Here is a 24,198-nt window from a genome sequence, read left to right as displayed (position 1 = left end):
AATTAAAACAATATAATTACAATGCAATCATTACACCAAAAATAATAAAAATTACCAGTACCTTGTATTAAGAACTTACCAATCAAAATACCAATATGTTATTTCCCCCTCCAAATTAATGTTCTTGGTTGTGCACTTATTCATCAGTTTTACCTCAATCGCTACTTACTGTCATCAGTTAAAAGTTTAAGTTGAATTACTAGAGAAAGTAGCTTTCCTCACCTCTCTGTGTGACCTACAACTTTGGCCAGTACCCAGTTTGCAGGTAATATTTTGCGGGTAATATTCTTTCTTCCTCTTCCACATCATCCTTCTGCTGTGACCACTACCAACCAGAGCTGACAAAGATTTCTGCATTCCTCTATAGAAATCCCTCTAAAGTTTTTTTTGTTTTTTTTTTTTGCCATAACCTTGTTTTTAAGAGATGAAGTTTTTCTATACACCGGTCTTAGTTATACTTATGGTAACATTCAATCCAGGGCCATAACCCAGTTCCTTAAAGAACTCTTATGGCAGCCTTAGACACCCACTGGTATCAGCTCTTTCTGCTTAAGTAGATATGTGAGAGACTTCTTTGTGCACGTGTGTCATTGATTTGAGGAGCTAAAACAAGGTTAATATGGCATTAATAAAATGAGAAAGAGGGTGGGTGGGGTAGGATGGAGCTGGAGGCAGAACAAAGTCTCTTCGCTCGCTTTTCTCCTGGTGCCATTGGCTCCAGCCAATGGTAGGTTGCTTCTACAAACCTTCACAAAGAGGATGTGTATAACCTTCTTAACCAGTCACCTGTGATCACTAATTACTCCTATTTAGTGAGCTTGTCTTTCGGTAAGCTTGTTTTAGGTCTCCAGAGTGCTGATCCTTAATATTTTTCCTCTGAACATGGTGCCTTCAATTTTATTTCTATAAGTAGAACCATGTCTTATCCCTGCGTCAGAAAATCATCCTCAATTCATTCATTCAGAATCTAATACTCTAGTGAAATACTTCTGCATTCCCTAGGCATTCTAGTTACCTAAAGTGCCAACTCCTATTACTTCTGAACATATTAAAACCACCAAACAAGAGGATGCTTGAAACCAGGTTGTAGAGGTTTCTTGATAAAAAGTTTTTTTCCCTTCCCCTTTGTCAGGAGATTGAGATGAAAGAGAGATGATTTATGTTTGGAAAAAAGTCTTTCAGAAACAGAATCAGAATTTAAAATAGAAGTATGAATTTGAAAGTTGTATTACAAATTATAAATATGCATGGTGATTTCTGTAAGAAAATGAATGTAGGGAAAATTAAGGAATAGAGTAAAAAAAAGTTTGATGAAAACAAATATATTGCCATCCTTCTATCTATATGCAAATAAATATTTCCTTCTTGAATACTCTTCATTTGTTTGGTTTTTCACTCTCCTTAAATAGGAATGCTATACAGTTCATTTTTCTAACAAGACCGTACCTATCATAAAGCAAATTAAAATCAAATGAACCTGGTAATTTTGTACCTTTACTAGCAAATAGAAATTATAGGGATGTGATTTATCTACATTGTAGAGGTAAAAAAAATCAGAATTATGTTTTGTCATACTAATATACTTGTGATTTAAAATGATGAATGTTCCTTTTGTTTTGTGCCATCTCATTTAACTCTTCTAGATAACTGAGACTTTTGTTATTATTTTCTCTTTCTGCCCACTTACATTTTTTTTTAAATAGTATTTTCCATCATGGCCTATTCCAGGGGATTAGATATATTCCCTGTGCTCTATAGTAGGACATTATTGTCTATCCATTCTAAATGTAATAGTTTGCACCTACTAACCCCAAGCCACTCACATTTTTAAATAGACGATTTATGTGTGAGAAAATATCATGAGTCTATCAGGTCTTTAATCCTGGTCCTTCCTTGCGACCCTCTTATTGATCAAACCCACTACAGAGGAACTTCTGTTCCTTGTTCTTTTTGCCCTTAGCCTGTATCAGAGAGAAACTATGACTCTGTATATGATCCAGATTGTGATTCCTTCTTCCTTCCACCCACATAAGCTTATGATTGGAATGTCCAGATCACATGTTGGAGAATTCCACTGAATTTTCAGTGTTCTTTGTATATTTGATCCTATCTGAGGTCTGGTTCCCAACTCCTTGCACTTTGTTTTCTGCATCAGGATTCTATTTTGATTAACTCTAGCATTCATGCTCTTTGATCCTAGCTTTGATTAACTTCTAGTTAATCTCTCCTTGACTTTTAGTTTCCTTGAAAGAGCATCCTAAATCTTTAAAACCTTGAGAGAGCCAAGTTTTTTGGTCTGACCAGTCTTTCCTGAATGCTAGAATGACCACATTGAGAAGTTATTTTTCTTCCTCAGTACTAAGTCTGTTGTTTGGATTCCAGGATAATGATATCCTGCTCAACTGTATTCAGTTAATCAAACATTTATGGAGCATCTATTGTGTGCCACAAATTGTGCAATATGTAGGTACAGGAATGGATATCTGCCAGTTGCATCCTTGCAAATGACATAATGGGAAAATAGACTCAGAAAAATAAAATACAATTAAAATATTGTCAGGTTTTGTTTGGTTTGTTTGATAAAGGAAAACATGCCAGAGGACAGACATTTAACTATATCTCAAGGTTTGAGAAATGACTTCTTAAAACATGACACCAGAGCTGATATAGGTAGGTTAAAAATATGAACATGCAGGCCCAAAAAACAAACAAACAAACAAACAAACAAAAAAACTGCATGAGGAAAGACCCGGTGTTGTGAAAAGCATGGTAGTGCTTAGAAAAATACAAATTTATACAAACGGGAATGAAGGAACAGAAGTCTGATCAGGGAGACCTTATATGCTGTGCCAGGAAGTTAAGTCTTTATTCTCTAGGTGAAGATGATTACTAAAGGATTTAATCAAGCCTTAATGGCGTAATATTTGCATTCTAGATACAGCTTTCGGCTGTAAGAAAGACTATCCCAAAGGTGTACCAGGTCTGGAAGTAGTTAAATTGCTAGGAGGTTATTGCAATGGTCCAATTAAGAGATGATAAACCCTGACACTAGGATGATGGGAAAAGGGGCTAAAGGAAAAGAGACAAGCATTCAGACTAGTTCAGTTGACAAGACTGGTTAGATGTCAGAAATAGGAAAGGGGACTCCAAGGTAATTTCCAGGTAACTGACACTTTTGCCTGAGATGTTGCAGTTTCAAGATACCAAGTGTGCTGGTCGTGTCCGTTTTCCTTCAGATAAACTTACCCCTTCTCCACCCTCAGTGCCAGGAAGCCTCTCTCCAAGGACTGCTTCTTTAGGCTGCCTTGCCCTCTAGCCTGCAGTGAGTTTGACAAACAGGAGGCACTAACCAAAGATTACTAGTAGGAGAGAGAAATTGGAGACTTTATTCCCCTGGTGTTCCCCCCGGGCTGGACTCTGGTTGCTGTGGTTTCCTTCCCTTTTCCACTTCTATAGTCAGCCCCTCTTTCAAGGCAAATTTCTAGCCAAGTTCCAGCAACAGCTTCCTCCCCTTGTCCCTTTGGGGTAATAGCCTCTCATCTCTGGATACTTTATCATCCCTGTTTCGTATCATTATTCCTGTTCCACACCTTAATTAAAAGTCTCTTGATTAAACTCTATAAAATTTCCCCTGAGTGTCTTTCTGGGACCTCCACTGCTGTAGTCCATGATGAGGTGAGTGGAGGACGTCTTGTGTTTGATGTTCCTAAAAAGGTAAGTGCTTTGATATGAGTCTGATGTCTAGGGCAGAGGGCTGGCCTGGAGATGTGAATGGGGATGTCCCAACAGAGGGCAAAGGAGAGAAAACCAGTGGGCCACGGTGGGCCTGGAGGAGCACTAACGTTTAATGAGGAACATTAGAAGATGAAGAGGCAACAATCTGAGAGGTATAAGAATCAAGGAAACCCAAAGTCTAGGGAATTTCAAGTTGTGCGGTGGGGTTGGGGGAAATTGACCAAGAGCATCTGCCCCAACAGAGAGGTCCTATAAGCTAAGGTCTGGGAAATATTTGGGCTGGGAAATAGGTAGGCTGTTGGTTCTTAGAGGTTGGGAAGGGTGGTTTGTTTGTGGGAGCTACTAACTGGCCACTTGTTTGTTAAAAGGATAGAGATCAGGTCAGAGAGACCTGATATCAAGCTCAGCCCTCTTGGCTGTGCCACTTAGCAGCAGCAGGAAGTGAGGGAATTATTTCACCTCTCTGGAGTCCCTTTGGTGATTGGCTGTATTTATCTCAGAGGAATATTGTCAGGAATAAGTGAGATAATGACCATAAAGTATTTTAAATGGTGCCTAGGGTACAGTAAGCACTCAGCTAGTGTTATGTCCAGAAACAAAAGAGAAGGAAAGAAATAGGACAGTAAAAATAGCCAAAGCAAAATCAAAGAGGGCGAACAATAGAAAATTTGTCTTCTCAAATGTGCTCCGTGGAACACTAGAAACTTATAATGTTAACAAATGTTATTAAAAAATAAGCACTTCTGTGGAGACATGAATTTGGGAAGTAATCTATTTAATTTTGCTTAAGCTAGTATTAATTCTCTTATTATTTTTTTGTATCATGATTTCTTAGAACCTTTACTGTGTTAATATGCATTGTGCTTACAGAAGGAAGATATAGTGTGTAGCATTTCCCAAGTTTAATTGTAGAGTTACTTTCTTTTTTTTTCTGACCACACCCATGGCATGCAGAGGTTCCCAGGCCAGGGATCAAACCTGAGCCACAGCAATGACAATGCTGAATCCTTAAATGCTAGGCCACCAGGTAACTCCCAGAATTCTTTTTCTAAAAATGATTCATGGGAATAGTAAAAACGCTGTAAGAAATAATATCTATGATTGTGCACTAGGCACTTCTTTTTATCTTTATGGTTCTCTTTTTTAAAAATCAGGAAAGTAACTGAAGTAGTAGGGAAAACATAGCCACAGGATCAATAACAGTCTAAATCAGAATCTGAAGAATTCACATGAAAGAGAGCAACTATTCCTAACTTTCTGATCAAGGATTGATGTTCAAGAAACTCTCTTAGGGGAAAAAAATGCATATTTTCTTGGTTTTATGGATTATACTAACTCTGGGTTTGGTAACTGTACATACAAAAAGTTTCTTTGGCTTGACTATTAAAAAGATGGAGAAATAATTTTAGCATTATTTTCCAACGTAACTATTTTCATATATGACTTAAGAGAGCAATATATTTTGTTCAGTACATTTCATTGCATCATAAAAGTATACTTTTCAAATATCAGCTAGTTCAATCCTTAAGCTAATACTTAGATCTTGTCTCTAATATTATTGCCAGTTGGTCCTAAATGGTGAAATTACTGTCAGATGAGCAATGGCTGTTCCATTTTTGGTCTGGTTTGGTATTGAGATGAACTATTTCTGGTTGTATCTTTCACACATTACTTCTTCTCTGTTTCATTTTAGTATGGCGCTATGTTGTGACTATTTGCACTTGTATGAACAACAGCTTGCCAACAGACTTGACAGGTCATCAAGATAAAATGTGAGAAGCTTGTCTTCTCTCTGTCCTGTCCTTAGCCTTCCATCATACCACTTTAAGCTGTATACACCAGACCCTTCTCTTTTGTGGCCACAATAGTCAGTTGGGCAGAAGACAGTTTTTTCCCAATGATGTTCCATGATGAACCATGGTAAGGGGTGAGAATGCCAGTCTCTCTCCAAAGGGCAGTTCCTCAACATGTCTTTCCTGAACAGCCAATCTAAAATCATTCCATCACTCTATAGTGGATTTATGATAAGGAGAAGCACATCTGGAGAGTATGAAAAGAGTATTAATAATTCTGTGATTATTAAATTATTTTTCTTAAGTTTAACAATCTCCTTTTGCAAACATCAAGATTTCTGGAAATCTCCAAGTAAACATTTAAATGAGTCTCTTTCTGTCTTTATGTGCTGCATCAGAATTAGACTAATTGTCATACATTATCTTTTCTCTCAGCTAAACCGGAATTTCCTGTTTAAGTAAAGTTGGGAGTCCAGAAAATAGACCTTTTAGTAATATTGCTTTGGGATGCCTATTTACTTTGAGATTGCACTGAAAATTAAAATGAAATCCTAAAAATGAGAGTGTCTTGACAGATACCACGAAGCATAGTTATCACGTTTACAATAAGGACAAACACTATTTCCATAAGAAATGCCTTATTACTTGGATCTACTGAAAATTCCTAGATTTTATCTAGGAAGAAAAATTGGCTTCTAAAGTTTCTGAATGTTAAATTGATTAATAAGGTGAATAATAAAAAGCCAAGGGAGTTGTATAATGTCTGTAATGTATTATTAAACAGTGAGTCATGTGTTCCTCCTTTAAAGGATTTTAGAAAAAGCTGGGTTATTATAAATTTATTTACATATAAATATAACGATGAGATATGGCCAGGTTTATTTTGCATTGTCATGGGGAATTCTACAGTTTCCCCTAACTAAATTATACTTTTTAATTTGTCTTTCAGAAATGACTAAAGACTTCATTCAAAATGGTTAAGAACTTAGAATTTGCAATATGGATATTCTGGTATTATCAAAACTGTGCTAAAATGATTGCAAGGACTTAGAATTAAGTACTATGGACTTAATCCTAAAAATTTAGCTTATCAGTTGCTTCTTTTTAATTAGGTAAAACTGTTAAATCTGCTAAAAAAAAAAATCAGCTCACCTTTAGAAGTGCTCCAGTTTCTTTTTTTTTTTTTTTGGTCTATTTGCAACTAATCGAAGACAACTGTATTTTTTTTTTTTTTTCTTAAGTAAAGGTGGGAACCGGGGGACTCAAGGTCTCAGGGACCAAGAGCCCTGCCTCAAGAAACCACACTGCTTTTATTGTGCTCTTTAGGATAAGATCAAGTGAGGAGGGGCTATGGGTGGAGGATACAGGGTTTGTTTACTATTTTGTAAATTCTTTTACTATTTTAAAAGCCACTTAGCTGGTAAAAGGTTAAGCTTTTACTCTGACCTTTAGGCACATATTAGCTTCTGCCTTTAGGTCTTTGTTCTTAAGCTTAAGTCATTTACCAGCCCTGTGACTATTTTTCAAGCAGGAAGATGGGATAAAGTAAAGCAGGGCAAGATGGAGTTTTCAGCAAAGAGGCTAAGAAAATATTGTAGAAAAAGACAACTGTATCTTTAAGTCCTTTTTTTTAATCTGATTGTTGCATTATTTATTTATTTATTGAAAGCTAATTGGGAACCTAATGAAACTCTCTCTTGAAATTCTTGTTGCTGTGCTGAGATCTTTAATTAGTCTTTTTACTATGAGGTTTCTTATAGTTCTGAAGTGGAGAGTTCTTAATTTGAAATCTTTACGTAAGTCTGAATCAGGCGTGCATTACCAAACACAGAATTTTATAGTAATGGATTAAGAATTTGAAAACCAATACATGTTCACTGTGGAAAATGTATATAAAGTATAACAAGCAGAAAAGGAAAAAAGTAGTCATTCCTATACATTCAATCTTAAAATAACTACCATCTGGGGGTAGACATCATTCCAAAATTTTCCTATATTTGTGTATCTGAGTGGGTATTAAAAAAAAAACAACTTAAAAGGTAGTATCAAATTGTCGTGCTATTTTAGCCTGCTTTTTTCATTTAAATGTAGTATGATAATTTTTTCACGACCTGAGCATTTTCAGTCCTCTGCCAGGTAAGAATTAAGCCATAGGTCTGAGGGTCAATTATATTCAATTTGCAATTGTATTTGCCCCAAATAAGGACATGGATGATCATACATATTGATTATGACCATGAAGTGTTGGGAACCATCACTAATGTGTATGCCTCCCATTACCATGATTACTTAGAATTAATCACATAGACAAACTTCAGAGGCTACACTGATAGGCATTTACTTCCATTTCTCCACAGCTAAATAGTGCTCATAAAAAACTTAAGAATATAGACTTTGTAGTTCGAAAGATACAGGATGGAATTTTGACTGCGCTACTCTAGCTGTGTGACATTAGGCAGTGGACTGACCTTGTCACTGAAGACAGAAATTTCAGGGGCTGCCCAGATCACCATTCCTCCAGTGGTGAAGCCTGCCATCTTCTCCTCCACCTGCCACCCAAGCGCCTCCTTTTTGAGCCATGTGATTGGCAAGGGTCCTGCTTGATTGTAATCCATCAAAGGATGATCCCTGATCTAAGCTAAGCCCATTGGGGACTGCACCTCACTGAACACTTTCGAGATTGCCACATGACCTAAGCCAAACCTATCAGAATCTACTGCTGCAATTACTTCCAAACTGGCAGCAATGGGAAAGAGACTTTCCTCTCCAGTTGTGGTTCTATGACATGAGCTAAGACAGAGCAGTTAAGGCACAATCCTGGAAGCTGTCTCCAACCATAACACTGACCCACAAAAAGAAACGTTTTTCTAGCAGAAAAGGAGAAGGTAGGAACATTAGAGACTTCAGCAACACTATCTCCCTCCTCCAACTCCAGAGACACTCCATCCACAGGTACTCAGAGAAACTACAAAACAGCAGTCCTTGAAAGTGCAATTCGATCATGGCCAAGCAGGCACAATAGCAATGCTTGGAATCTTTAAAGAAATTCAAATCAGAGTGACGACTATAATTTATCATACCAACTGGGGCACTTCCAAGACTGAAAGGATTATTATGCCTGGACAGCAGACATAAATCGGCCTGTTCTGGGAAAATCAGGACAGATAGTTACTCCTTCCTGAATATACTGACAAACATGTTTGAGGCAGTATGGAGTCACTAGTTCCTCACCAATCTCTAAAAACTTCTGCTCTAAACCAGATGAATTAGCCATGTAAGAGGAATGGTAATTACCTTCATCAAAAACTAAAGTCTGTGCTGGAATATTTATAGTAGCTTTGTTTGTGTCAGCGAAACACCGAAACTAACCAAAATGCCCTTCAATAATGAATGGTTAAACAAACAGGACTATTCCCACACCAGGTGACACAGTTTAGCAATGAAAAGGAATAAATTATTGATGCACACAACAACTTGAACGAACCTCAGGAAAATTATGCTGAATGAAAAAAGCAAATCTCAAAAGGTGGTAGACCATATATTCCAATTCTATAACAAATTATGGAAATAACAAAATTATGGAAATGGAGAACAAATTCATGATTGCCAAGGATTAGAGACTGGATGGAGAGAGGAGGAGGTGTACATGGTTATGAAGGGGCAGCATGGATGTGTCTTGTGATAATGGAACAGTTGTGGATCTTGTTTGTGGTGGTTGTTACCTGACCCATGTGATCCTAGTGTGTAGATCTGCACATAGACACACATGAATGGGTGTATAGTCACTGGTGAAATCTGAATAAATTCTATGGAAAGTACCAATGCGAATTTCATAGTTTGATATTTCCTTCTTTGGGATATTTTCTTTGTTTTGATATGCAAAATATCAACATTGAAGGAGGCAGGGTGAAGGGTGCCTGGGACCTTCCTGTACATTTCTTTGCATCTTCCTATAAAGCTAGAATTTTCTCAAAGAAAAAACTTAAGGAAAATTTTATTTCGTTTGTTTTATCTTCTTTTGTTATTTTGTTTGTGCCTGGCATGCTGCCAAATCTTTTAACTGACTAGTTGACAGATATAGCCTCTTTCTGATTAGGATTGTATCTGAAAGACAAATAATCATACTTAGGGGGAAAGTGAGGTACTCTAAGCAAATGTGAAAAAAATCAGGAAAATACAGAAGGACCTCAACAAAACATTATTAGCTGCAAACTCAAATGCATTATGAAGAAGACTGCATATTGAATTATGTTCTTATGAGATTTATCTATTGAATTCTGGAAAGGACCAAATGCTAAGGCATTCCCATTCATAATTCCCATAGGATCAGTGTTAAAGACAACATTTTAATGACTTTTTGTAGAATCAGTTAAATGTGAAGTCATGGAAATTATCATTGTGGGAGGTAAGGACAAAATATTTTGATGGAGTAATGTCATTCTTCCACTCTTTTAGTAATTATTAAGTAACGTATCTGGAAATATTATAAATAATTAGAATGGAATAGGGAGTTGTAAAATGAACTTAGGAGGCTTGAGTAAAACAGGGGAGATGAAGGGTGGATATATGAAGGTGAATAAGTGTTTAAGTATTTCAACCAGTTAGTCATCAAACAGTATTAAATTGGACGTATAAGGTAAGGGCTGTATTCATCATTTTTAAGAGTATAAAACAAAGTTATACCCTCAGAAAGTCTGTAATTTAAGGGAAAATAACACAAACATCTTACAAAGAAAAGGGCTATGCATATATGACTTAACTAGCCTTAAGAGAAGCCTGAAGTTATAATACGTTAACTTGCAAATGAGTGAGACAGACAACTCTATTCAGCCAAGTGCCTTTCTCTTCAGATAAAGGAGAGCATATTAAGGCTTGAAGGAGGCTTGGTTTCATGAAGGAAGGCAAATTTTGATCTGAATCTTGTCGGTTGAAGTTCAGATAGACTAGGTTAAAGAAAACATTCCAGATTGGAGAAACAGAGGCACAGAGGTAGGCATGTGAGAAAATGTGAATCCTGTTTAGGATGGTTGAGTAAAACATGGTGAAATGATGTAGAAAAGGTGGTTTTGCCCAGCCCTAAACTTCTATTCAGAACCTTCTGTTCAATAGTGCTACAAAGGCAAAACATTAAAAATGAGCTTTAGCTCAGCTCGGTGGTATGCAGGAAAAAAAATGATCACACCTCATTTTAGCTTTAATTGCTTTTATAATTCTGAATTTGCTGTTAAATGCAAATGCTTAATTCTAAATACGTGTGCTCTGTCTTAATTAGATAAAATAATCCTCTGTTGCTTGGGTAGTTGAGTAAATTAGTCCCTAGACTTAAATTCCCCTGGATCATGTTGTTTAGGCATTAATCTGTATGCACCCTTAGAGATAAAAGGAAAATAAATGGATTTTTTTTTTTAGAGACATGTTGTAACTGTCAGCATCCTTTCAAATTTACATCCTCTGCATGTGACTAAAAAACTGCCATGTTGATTATAGTAATTATTATTCACATGTGTATTACCCCATACATGTAAAATTTCTTCTACAGTTTTATACTTTATTTAAAACTGTGAGTTCAAATTACATTTTGCTAGCCAAAACTAAATAAAGGATCTAGCCCTCTTTATTATTCACATAAACATCCTACCAACTTAGCAATCAGTGAACGAACTAGCAATAGCGCTCCATTGGTAGACAGTGTGTTTCCCAAAGGAAACATGGATACAGTATCTTCCAAACCTCACTGCCTACCTGAAAATGATGGTGATGCCACTGATAATCACTATACAATATTGGGTGGCTAACATTTAGAGGGGCTGTTCCAAGGGTTTTCCATGCATGATCTCATTCCAACTCTATATAATCCTCAGTATCATTATCAACACTTAAATAATGGAGAAACTGAGTTTCAGAAAAGTAGTGAGGAGTTAAGAATGAAACCTTTGTTTGACCATAGAACCTTGGTACACTATACCATACTGTTTTTTTAATTTTGTTTTTATTACAGTATAGTTGATTTATAGTGTCGTATCAATTTCTGCTGTATAGCATTGTGACCCAGTCATACATATATATATGTGTGTGTGTGTATATATATATATATATATATATGTATATATATATATATATATATATACATTCTTTTTCTCATACTATTTTCCATCATGTTCTATCCCAAGAGATTGAATATAGTTCCCGGTGCTGCAGAGGAGGACCTCGTTGCTTATCCATTCTAAATGTGATAGTTTGAATCTACCAACCCCAAACTCCCAGTTCATCCCACTTCCTCCTCCCTCTCCCTTGGCAACCACAAGTTTGATCTCTGCATCTGTGAGTTTGTTTCTGTTTTGTAGATAGGTTCAACTGTGTCATATTTTAGATTCCACTTGTAAGTGATACAGTATGATTATTTGTCTTTCTCTTTCTTATTTCACTTAGTATGAGAACCTCTAGTTCCATCCATGTTGCTGCAAATGGCATTATTTTGTTCTTTTTTATGGCTGAGTAGTATTCCGTTGCATATGTGTAGCACATCTTCATTGCAGCCCTGTTCACAAAAGCCAAGGAACAACCTAAATATCCATCAACAGATGAATGGATTAAGAAGATGTGGTACATATACCATACTGTTTTGTGTGAAAACTCTGGCATGGCTTTTCTGTCCCTACCCCATTAGCTTACAACTTCTGCCTCTTCCTCCTCCTCTAGAAATATCCTGAGACAGGAGACTGAATCACTTTCTAAATCCTCAGGGGGGGACAGCCCTTTGAAGAGAAGCGGGGTATGGGTTAGTCCTAGAGACAATTGGTTCCTGTTCATCAGAAATTTTTCCAGCAGTTTCTCTTTTCTATCAGTCACATGTTCCCAGACCAAGGCCTGCTGACTGTCAGAGGACTCCTGTAAATTCGCAAGTGTCAGGTTTCTGCCTTTGTTTATCACCTTCTTCACTTGAATGGATCTGTTGGTGTCTGCGCTTTGTTAGATTAATTGCACAGAGCTGAAAGGAGTGGAATGTGCTGATGCGTGAGCCCAGGGTTTCAGTGTTTGTACATCCAGAGCTTTCAAATCAATGCCATGAGCACGAGGGAACATTTTTGCCCTGGCTTTAGATGCCTGCGTGGGATTCTGTGACTTGCTGCCTTTATACGACATTCACACCTCAGATAGGCTTTTTCCTCCATGAGAGATACCACCTGGACAAAAACAATTTTAACACTAATGTCTTCCTTTTGATTGCATTAGATTTGCAAATTAAACAGATTAATGGTAGTGTTCTGTGTTCCTCTCAGCTCTTCTGTTTAATGCTCTTATCTGACAAAGTGTAAACAGAAGACATAATTAATTACTCATAACTTGCATGTCAAGTTGAATAAAAAATTACCTCCCCAAGAGGCCCATTATTACATATCTGACTGCTGAGGAATTTGTTTTTCAAGGAAAAAGCATACCTGAAGCTAAGAGTTGTATTTGTTCCTCTCTCCTTTTTATTTAATTTACTAAAGTATCTGAAAAAAGATATGGAAGAACAACATTAACTGTTAACACAATTTTAAGGAGCTTACTTCATTTGCCCAAGGGTATGTTGTTTTTCCTTTTAAAAATTTTTTGAGATGCTAAACTCTAATATGAAAATTATTAAAATGACAATATTTCTACAGAGAGAAGCCACCAGAATATGATTATTACCCCTCTAGACTATGTCCTGCTGAGAAGTTATTAGCCAGGATTTCCCGTTGTGGCAAGGAAACGAATCTGGCTAGGAACCATGAGGCTGCAGGTTTGATCCCTGACCTCGCTCAGTGGGTTAAGGATCCAGCGTCGCTGAGAGCTGTGGTGCAGACGCAGCTTGGATCCTGTGTTGCTGTGGCTCTGGTGTAGGCCAGCAGCTGTAGCTCCGATTGGACCCCTAGCCTGGGAACCATCATATGTCACTGGTGTAGCCCTAAAAAGCAAAAAAAAAAAAAAAAAGAAAGAAAAAAGGAAAAAAAAAGTTATCAGCCAAACAGACTATGCCATATCATCCACTCCATACATCTTCTGAAACTTGAGCATGGAAGCGTACTACTATGATAAAAAACATCTAATAATTGTTCAGCCGTTTCTTCTGCTTCATCTGTCTATAGAGTTGATCTGAATGAAATGAGGTTTCTGCTTTAACTGGAGAGCTCAACATTTCATATTTAGCTCTCAATCTGTTTCATGATAATTCTTAAAGGCACAAACTGCTCATGACAAAAATGTGCTGTGCTATTATTAAAGGTGTATTGCTTTTATAGATTTCTGTCACTTTGAAGCAAAATGACAGCTGCGGAGAATTTTTGAATGAGCATATTTTCTACATTTTGATAGCCATTTAATAACATGTAGGATACGCCTCAGGTTACAGAAAATCTAGTATTTGATGAAAAACATGTGGTGTTATCAATGAAACAAGGCAGCGTAAAGGAAAGATCGGTTGCCCACAATCTTAGTCACATCCCCTCTCTGTAAAAATCAGAATCATAATCACTTCCACTCATGGGATTACAGTGCAGCCTAAATGAGATAATCTGTGAAAGCACTTTGTAAACTGTAAGATACAATTTAAATATAAGATATTATTTTATTAAAAATAATTGCATTGTCTATTTCATTTGCTCCGGTATAGTGGTGGTTTTTTCCCCCCACATTTATGTGTAACTGTCCATGTGTGTATCTTGAAGGGCTATAATTAATACAGTAATATATTCTTTTTCTTATTAAAAAGTAAAGTTTGCCATACTCAAGTTAACCTGTGGTCACCTATAATCATAGCTTTACTATATGAATAGAATGTTTATTTAAAGTTTATTAAATGTTTATGTCTAATGGCAAAATATTTTCACATCAACTCTACCGTTTATCTACTGATCAGATCATTCCCATAAAAAAGTGATTTTTCAGAGTTCTCTGGTGTCCTGGTGGGTTGAGGATCTGGTGTTGTCACTGCTGTGGTGTGGGCTCAATCTCTGGCCCAGGAACTTTCGCATTTACCAGCATGGCACCAAAAAACTGATTTTTCACCCAACTTCATACATGTAATATTGCCAAGCATTCTATTCATATAGTATTTCTGTCTATGATCAACTAGTCTTCTTTTGTATGTATTCAGCAATAATTCATTCATTCCTTCAATGAACATTTGCTGAGCAACAACTGTATGCTTAATACTGTGCTAAGCATTCAGTCTCCTTTGGTTTCACTCATCTGTATGTATACATGGGTTCATATTTGCAATAGTAATTCCAATTATAAAGGCACATGAGGCATCTGTCTTCATCTTGTAAAGTGCTCATTTGGTGTTTCTCAGACTGTCTAGTGGGGCATTAGTGATGGGATTCCAGTTCCTGTGGTACCACCTCTGCCCTTCCGGGCCCCACGGTTCCCTATTAGACTTCTCCCCCATCCCACCAGGTACTACCCCTACCAACCCCAACACCTTCCCCGATGCACACAAAAATTTCCATCCCCTTGATAACCAAGGCTTTCTTACTGGGTCAAGCTTGTGTTTTGTTTTATTTTGTTTTGTTTTCTCCTTGGAGTTTGTCAGCTGTAAGCCTATGGACTTCTGGAATTCCTGTCCCATTAATTCTTCAAGCATGTGTGATTTCCGTTTAGACAGAAACTTGGATGTCCCTTCCCCACAACCCCCATCAGTAGCAAGAATTAATTACTTACCTAATTTGATCCTCCCCTTATTTACCTTGTCCACTTTCTAGTCAAGCTGAATAAACTAGTGGGCGGTGAAATGATCAAATGCTTAGCAGCACACTGGAAGGTTTTTAAAAAACAAAGCCAACATAATTATGAAGATAAAGCCCATATTAAAAGCATTGTATGTTATGACCTTTATAAAAGTCTGACATGTTAAACAAAGGTAAAAATTGATACAAGGTCCAAGTTTATTTATACTCGATATTCTGTCTCAGGTATTTATTTATAAATTCCTCAGAGGTTGAGATATTAAGAATTATTAAAAGCTCTATTTATCTCAAAAGTTTTTGTATTTTACATTAGATTTCCAAAATAAGTAGGGATATTACATGAACTCACGATTATTTTTTTAAATAAGCTTAATTGTTTTTATAAACACAGCCTAGCTTAAAGAATTTGTATGTGAGTCTACCTAATCATTATCATGTTGTAACAAAAATAGAAGGTAAATATAAAAAGCAGGATTTATGTCTTGAAAAAAATGGAAAATAAGAGGAAATATATAGGAGTTCCTGTTGTGGAGCAGCAGAAATGAATCTGACTAGGCTTCATGAGGATGAAGTTTTGATCCCTGGCCTCGCTCAGTGGGTTAAGGATCCAGGGTTGCATGAGCTGTAGTGTAGGTCACAAACATGGCTCGGATTCTGTGTTGCTGTGTAGGCCGGCAGCTGCAGCTCCAATTCAACCCCTAGCCTGGGAACTTCCATATGCTGCAGATGTGGCCCTGAAAAAAACAAAAACAAAAACAAAAAGAAGAGGAAGAAGAAGAAATTTACATCATTTCAACATTTCCACTTTTGAACATTGTTAATGTTAAAAATCCCAGATTTAGGAGTTCCCATCGTGGCTCAGTGGAAACAAATCTGACTAGCACCCATGAGGACACAGGTTTGATTCCTGGCCTTGCTCAGTGCTTTAAGGATCTGGTGTTGCTGTGGCTGTGGTGTAGCCAGTGGCTACAGCTACAATTAGACCCCTAGCCTGGGAACTTCCATATGCCAGTGGGTGGGGCCCTAAAAAGACAAAAAAAAGACAAAAAAAAGAAAAGTCCCAGAATTACGGGAACATGGATACTATGAGATGCTGTGAGTATAATGCCTGCTGATTATATCATTTCCAGAATGCCCAGTGAGGATAATCAAATGACTCTAAAATACATTTACCTAGAAATTTAAGTTCAAAGAGCAGATCATCTTCAAGTAATATATATTTCACAAGCATGACACTGACTTTTTAGAGCATGCTTTTCCAAACAGTAAACAAATTCTACTCTACCTCCTACAGAAGTCTTATCAAACTTGGATATAGTCAAATAAATCAATGAAAATAATATCTATTTCTGCCTCCTAACTCAGTAACTGAAGATTAATAAAACACCTATTAGAAGAGGTGAGAGCAAACGTGGTATATGTTGTTGAAATGGTTCCATATTATAAATTAAAAGGTTTATATGTGATTTTTCCTATCATATAAAATTCATATAATATTTCCTTAGTCAAACTACTATATAGAGAAAATGCATTTTAAGTTTGTGATTTCATGGCTCTTTTCATATGCTGATCTCAGTTCAATATCAAGTCTCTCTCTTTTCACAAACCATCTGGGAGATTGACGAGTTGTATTTCACCAGATGGCCTAACATACCAACCTATCACTTCCATGGCACCATACCTTCATGATAAATACTGGAATGCTTTGATGCAATGTCCCTGCTCAGGAAGAATTCCGCAGCTCATGGCACCAAGGGCCAGTTCGTCATTACCCACATCACATCCCAAGGTTGAAATTGGACGTGATTTCCACGGGGTGCTAAACAGTTTGGGGGCACAGAGGAATACAGTGATTCCAGCCGTGTATACCCACCAGCCTCCTATCCTCCCATCTTCCTACAATTTCTCTTCTTACCCCAACTTTCCCTCTTAACTCTCTGGTCTGTTCTCTTATATTACACTCTATGTAGAGACAGTCCTTTCTTCCTTCTTCCTTTCTTTTTTCTCCTGTGTAAATCATTGGAATATATACCTTAAAGCATCAGAAAGTACACCGTTTTGAGTTTTGTGCAGGGTATTAATATCTTCTTAAATCTAGCATGCATCTTGTTTATATCTCAGAACAAGAAATTTAATCACCTTTGTCAGTTATTTTATAGACTAACTACACAAAGAAAAGTTACTGCCTGTGAAGACGCTCTCGAGGCCCTTCTGTTTCCCTTTTGTCTTTATATCAGGGAGGCACTAGAGAATTCACGAAGAACAAGGACATAGAAAGGGGTCTTTTGTGGTCCAGTTTAGAACCCCTCTCTTAAATTTTCAGAATTCCTCCAGCTATTTATTCTTTCAGAACAAAGTGAATCAGAAACTTGCACAGATATGCTAGGTCTCATTTCTCTGGTGCCTGACCATCTTTCTTTCTAGTATATTGGATTTTAGCTTCCTAAGTTTTGCTTTCTTTTTTCTTTTCCTTTTCCTTTTTTAGAGCCTTTTAAGCTTTAATGACTTTGTCTTCTCCTACAAACATATAAAGTGTCCACATCCTCAAATCTATGTTCTGAATGTTAAGCCTTTGTACCTGCTAAGGTTTTCTTCCCATTTATCAGTAATTGGCTGCCATAAATGTACTACCACTAAAAACAAACCCTAACCCATAGACCTCTGCCTCCAGGAGCTTTTTTTTCAGATCTCCTTTTTACTGAAATTTTCAAAATGCCTTTATGTGTTATTTTATTTCTCCCATTACACACCCAACTTGGATATGGTAATGGTACACCTGCCTCGTCTTTATATCTGGCGGTTCACTTCTCTCTCTATCAGATGCAGAGCCATAGAAATTGTCCACAACTTGCCAGAGACAGAAGGAGTTTGAGGGAAGCTCCACTCAACCCAATCTGCTATTGATCCCAGACAAGTTCAATGCTTCCCTCAGGAGTGGTTTTTGTAGACTTGAAGAACATCTGCCAATCCTTCCCAAAATTCCTGCCTGTTCTCTTTATTGTGGAAAAAAAGAGAAATAAGATGATCAATGGAAGAAGGTTTAGATATAGCAAGAATAGAGGAGGTCCAGCGTGGAAGGTGGGGGAATTACTGTTAATTCAGTTAATCAAAGAGTAATACAAGATGAAATTCTGTCATCTCACTTCTCAATTTAAAACTCAGAAATGGCTTTCCATGGTTCTTTGGAGGAAATCTGCACTCCTACATAAGCTCAGCCTCCTTCCTTGATCTGGTACTACTCCTCTAGCACATTTCTTCCCCATTCTTCACTTCTTCTACTGTGATCATTCTGAACTTTTCCAAATACCTCAGAATCCTTGATACTCATTCTCACCATCCCCTAGTCTATTGTATATGCCATTCTCTCTGCCTGGACAATTCCTTTCTTCCAAGTCCTCCCCTTAGCTCAACAAGGCATATTCATCCTCCATTCTGATTAAGATGACCCTTTATCCACAGACCATTCCTTACCCTTTCTCCTTCTGAACAGGGAGAAGTGCTTAAGTTTTTCCCTTTTCCCTAGAGCACCTCTCCACTCCATCCTTCTATGTCCATCCAGAAAACTCCTGTTTATTCCTCAAGACACAACTTAAAATTTCTTCTTCTTTGAAACCATTCCAGGTGCTTTCCAAGTATGACATATTTCTTTCTCCTTCATGCATCATGTAACCTGAAGATACATCCATTATTGGTTTAATTACATTGTAGTGGCAATATTTGCCAATACACGTGTATTCCTGACCATGCTGTAATACTAACTTTTTGAGGAAAAACTTAGAGTATAATATGCCTGTAAGATCTTTGTATCTTCAACTCTGTTCTTCCCTATTTGTACTTCCTACAGGTATAATTACTTTATCTGTCTCTCCATTACTCTGTAAGCCTTGTAAGGGACAGACCATGTTTTATTTACCACTCTTTATCTACCACCTTTCACAAAGTTTGGCGCATATAGACACTCTAATACTTTCAGAATAAAAGTGTAAGTTCATAATAGCTTCATACAAATGATAAATCTGTCTGTAACAAGCCACAGAAAAGACAGAACAAGAGATTCTTGATGGCTTTACATAGCCTTTACTAATAATGTTTATGATTTATGGTAAAGCAGGGGTTGTGTAGATTCATTTGGCTTGTTTGGCTATGGTTCATTTGCATGCTTCCATGGAAAGGCAAAGGTCTAGAAAACATAATATCTAGTATTTCTATTAAATGTTATAAAGAATTAATCAGATAAGAATATCAAATTATCTAATTTATCTGTGATCCTATAAAATTTGCCTAATTTTAAGTCGAAAGTCCTAAATACTGTTGCATGCATTTATTTTGTCACTCAATGTACTATTTACTGATAACTTAAAATATGCTAAGCCCTTTTAATAGATAGAATAATGGTCTCCCAAAGATGCCTACACCCTAAACTTAGAACCTATAAATACATTACTTTATATGACAAAGGAGACTTTGAAGGTGTGATTAAGATTAAAGATCCCACAATACTGAGATTATCCTGGAATTTCCATTTGGGATCAATCAAATTATATGAGCCCTTAAACCTGGGAGAAGGAGCTAGAGGAATAGCTCAGGATGCACTCAGAGAGAATCTGCCATTCCTGGCTTTGATGATGAAGGAAGTGTGCAGCTAGACTCTAGAATCTGGAAACAGTCCTCAGCTGACAGCCAGCAAAGAAATAAGAACCTCTGTCCAACAATCACAAAGAATTCAATTCTGCCAACCACTTGAGTGAGCCCAAAGATTTTTCTCCTAGAGCCTCTAGAAAGGAAGCCCTTCCAACACCTTGATTTCAGGCCAGTGAGACACATACCAGATTTATGACCTGTAGGATTATAAGATAATAAATTTGCATTGTTTTAAGTTTCTAACTTTGTAGAAATTTGTTATGGTAACAATAAAAAATTGATATAACACTGTACTAAACTCTTGGGGGAAAACAATGATTAGGATACCCTCTTAATGGCAGTCTCTTCTTCAAGGAATCTTGAAGACCACAGAAGAGTCTGATTAGAAAAACAGATTTATGAACAAATAAGACCATTACAATTTACAATTTAGTTCAATTAAACCTATTATAGGAATATATAAATTTTGTGCTTTACAAAACAGTGATGCAATTAAGGAAGGAGCCAACTCTACTTGGAGTGGGATCAGGGAAAATTTCAGAGACAGTTCTAAGACGGGTCTTTAAGTGATAACACTAGTTTTCCAATTGGATGGATGGATAAATGGATAGTGCACCAATTGGTAAGATGTTAGACAAAGAAGTGGTATAGTTTGAAATGGCGTAAATAGATAGGTAAGTGATACAGGGACTTTCGTATCATACAAAATATTTTGGATGAATAATATAAAAGGATTTGCATTTTAGAAAGTTTATTCTAGCAGCAGTATGTACAGTAACTAGAGAAGGGGCAAGTCTGTATGCAGGGAGATTGCTACAAAATTCTTAGCAAGAAAGGATGACGTCTCTGCTTCACACCAGCTACCATTTGCCAGAATTTTATTAGGTGTTAGCAATCATGCTGAGACTTTACATATATGATCTAATTTAAACCCTACTAATCAGCCCTGGTGAAGTAGATGTCATCTCCATTTCATATATAGGAAATTAAGCTTAGAGAGACACACCCTCCAAAAGAAGTGCCCCTCAAAGAGATGACAAAAATGGGATTCAAGCTCAGGTGTTGGTGGGGTTAGCATCTGCAATCTAATCCATTCTGTGAGGCAGGAGCAGGGGACCAATATAAGGGCATAGAATGGAGATATGTAATAGAATTTAGACTGAGAAGGTGTGATTATAAGGAAATGAGAGAAATTGGAATTTACTACCCATATTTTTTTTTCCATTGTACAGCATGGGGACCCAGTTACACATACATGTATACATAATTTTTTCTCCCATTATTGTGCTGCGAGGTAAGTACACAGCAGGATCTCATTGTAAATCCATTCTAAGAGCAATAGTTTGCATCCGTTAACCCCAAGCTCCCAATCCCTCCCCCTCCCTCCCCCTCCCCCAAGGCAACCACAAGTCTATTTTCCAAGTCCATGATTTTCTTTTCTGTGGAAAGGTTCATTGTGCTGTGTATTAGATACCAGATATGAGTGATATCATATGGTATTTGTCCTTCTCTTTCTGACTTATTTCACTCAGTATGAGAGTCTCTAGTTCCATCCACGTTGCTGCAAATGGCATTATTTTGTTCTTTTTTATGGCTGAGTAGTATTCCATTGTGTATATCTACATCTTCCTAATCCAATCATCTGTCAATGGACATTCTCTACTACCAGTTTTTTTTGTTTTTGTTTTTTTTTACTGGAATTAGGAGATTAAAGATGGCCACTGTTAACTAAGAGTCCATAGTAGAAATTTTCTACTTCATGGCAAAGTGAGATAAAAGTTAGGAGTTTGATGAATTTAAGATGTAAATGGGATATCCATGTAAAGATGCCTAGAAACCACTTAGACATGAGTTTAGAACTATGATTGGATAGGGATTTGAATATCATCTACCTATAACTTTCATAGGCTAGAATATTTCATATGAAAATCTTGGAGAGATCTCCTATTTCTAAAAGGTAGTGTATCCTTAACTGCTGTGAAAGAAATTTTCATCTGAGTCTGGAAGATGGCTCAGTCTAATGTCAGTGTGCTGACTGCCAGACCAGGGCTGCTGGCAGAATGGCAGATAACCAAGTGGCCCTGGGATCCTTCCCATGTGTCCTGCCTGGCAGGGTCAGAGCCCCGTTCACCCAGAAGACCCTCTGTAACAGCAGTTCTGTTGCCTTGTCAACTCGCATGAATGAAAACTTTTGCTCTAGATAACATTCTAGCCCCTTAATGAACATATTGACTCTCCCCATCCCCCAAACCCCAGTTAACTGCACATCTGTCAATTAGCAGATCAACAGCTCAGCCAAGGGAATGGTGAAGGCCAGTTTTGCAAATAATTGTTAAATCTGGTTTGAGTTTGTTAGTGGAAAATGAGAGAAATTTGGGGTAGTACTGTTCTCTATTCCCTGACCAGAATCTTTTAAATGAAATAATTGCCTTCAAATATTCTGATACAGGATTTCTTGAAACTGCCTGGTGACTTTATTAGAGGGAGAAGCAGCCACTAACTGCAAAAGACTACCTCTGTTGTACCAGACACACAAGAAGAGATTTTCACTCTTGCAAAGCTATTTATACACAGCCAACTTCTGTCCTCAGTTCCCACACATACACAACTCCCATTGATAGCAATCGAGGCTATAGACATGTGGCTGGAACAGAACTTGGCCCACGGAGCTGCAAGGCTTGGCATTCTTATGCTCACTGTGACAACTTCGGCACTGGATCCCTGAGCCTATGAGATTTTAGAAGCAAGCTCCTGGATTTCTTTTTTCCTTTTCCCTCATTAACCATGGCCTTGAAATACAAAATGAAAACTTGAGAAATTCCTGGCGGCAATGGGTTGCTTGCAGAGAATAAACTGTGTGAGGGACTTGCAGAAACTGTGACCTTCAAAGTGTCTGGATTTGAAAACCTGACAAAATAGTTTCCTTAAATGTTGCAGTCCCCCAGGTACAGACTAATGATTTGGCTTCAGAATCACTCTGGAAATAAAAGCAAAAGTTATCTTGAACAACTTTTGGACCCATAAACTTCCCAAGTCAAGCATTTCCTTTACAAATGATTTATTCCAATCAATAATTCGAAATCTGTCATAAATATGCATCTTATTTCTTTTCTTTTTTAATTTTATTTTTATTAGAGTATAGTTTATTTATAGGGCTAGGTCAATTTCTGCTGTACAGCATAATGACCCAGTCATATATATACACACATATATATACACATATATACACACACACATATATATACATACACACACATATATATACACATTCTTTTTCTCATACTATCTTCTTTCTTTGGGGAAGTGTTCCTTCTCTAGTCCAAGTAATTCTGGTGGGACTGTCAGCAAGACTTCCGCCGCCATTATAAGGTTATTTATAAGGCTGCACAATCAGGGTATCCAATATCCTTGGACACAAAAATTGGCAGAAGTAGGCACATGAACCAAGGAGAGAGAATCAGGTTATTCTCTTTTCAAGATTACAGGGCCACAGGTGTTCCCTTAGTGGCTCAGCAGTTAACAACCCGACTAGCATCCATGAGGATGCAGGTTCGATCCCTGGCTTCGCTCAGTGGGTTAAGGATCTGGCATTGCCATGAGCTGTGGTGCAGGTCACAGATGCGGCTCAGAACCCAAGTTGCTAAGGCTGTGGAGTAGGCCGGTGGCCACAGCTCTGATTCAGCCCCCAGGCTGGGAACCTCCATATGCCACAGGTGTGGCCCTAAGAAGATAAAAATTAAATAAATAAATAAATAAATAAATAAATAAATAAATAAATAAATATTATAGGGGCAAAGGGACATAGACTCTCCTGAAATCAGGAGATAAAAGGATGCAAAAGCATTTAGCTCTCTGGGCCAGTTTTCTACCGCTAGAGGAAACTTAACATAATGAAGCCAACAGAGAGGGAAGTAAATTACTTTTTAAAACATTTTTGATCATATTATTTAAGTACCTGGATCCAGCCATGCCTCACTGGATTTCCCCAATATGAAAGAAAATAAATCCCTATTGTTCTTAAACTGGTTCAAGTTGAGGCTCTGTAAACTTGTAACTTATAGAGATTTAATGAAAAAAAAAATTTGTTCGCTTAAGAGATTCTCTCCCTCCCAAAGTATATTTTCCCATCCTGTGCAACCACTCCTATTTCACCAGCTCTATAGATACTGAAACTTTCCTTACTAAATAACCTCAGAGGCAACTTGTCATTTGCAAATTATTGTGCATGATCTACACACTAAAAGAGAATACGAATTGCACTGTGTCTCTGTGTCTCTGCTCTATAGGAAGAGAGGAAGCCAAAGGAGACCTCTCCT

At 37.3% G+C, this 24,198-nt stretch overlaps 1 protein-coding gene across 1 annotated transcript in view; it reads left to right on the top strand.

Annotated features, from left to right (window-relative positions):
* Positions 1-659: 659 nt before the first annotated feature.
* Positions 660-24,198, top strand: part of LOC125130412 (receptor-type tyrosine-protein phosphatase O-like) — a 178,359-nt gene continuing 154,820 nt past the window's right edge. The window contains exons 1-2 of the mRNA XM_047785756.1: positions 660-727; positions 3,603-3,714. Of these exons, the coding sequence (XP_047641712.1) occupies positions 660-727; positions 3,603-3,714 (180 nt within the window). The remainder of the gene's footprint in view (positions 728-3,602; positions 3,715-24,198) is intronic.

Source organism: Phacochoerus africanus, chromosome 7 (assembly GCF_016906955.1).
Source record: "Phacochoerus africanus isolate WHEZ1 chromosome 7, ROS_Pafr_v1, whole genome shotgun sequence".
Classification (NCBI taxonomy): domain Eukaryota; kingdom Metazoa; phylum Chordata; class Mammalia; order Artiodactyla; family Suidae; genus Phacochoerus; species Phacochoerus africanus.
This window is presented reverse-complemented; position numbering and strand designations above follow the sequence as displayed.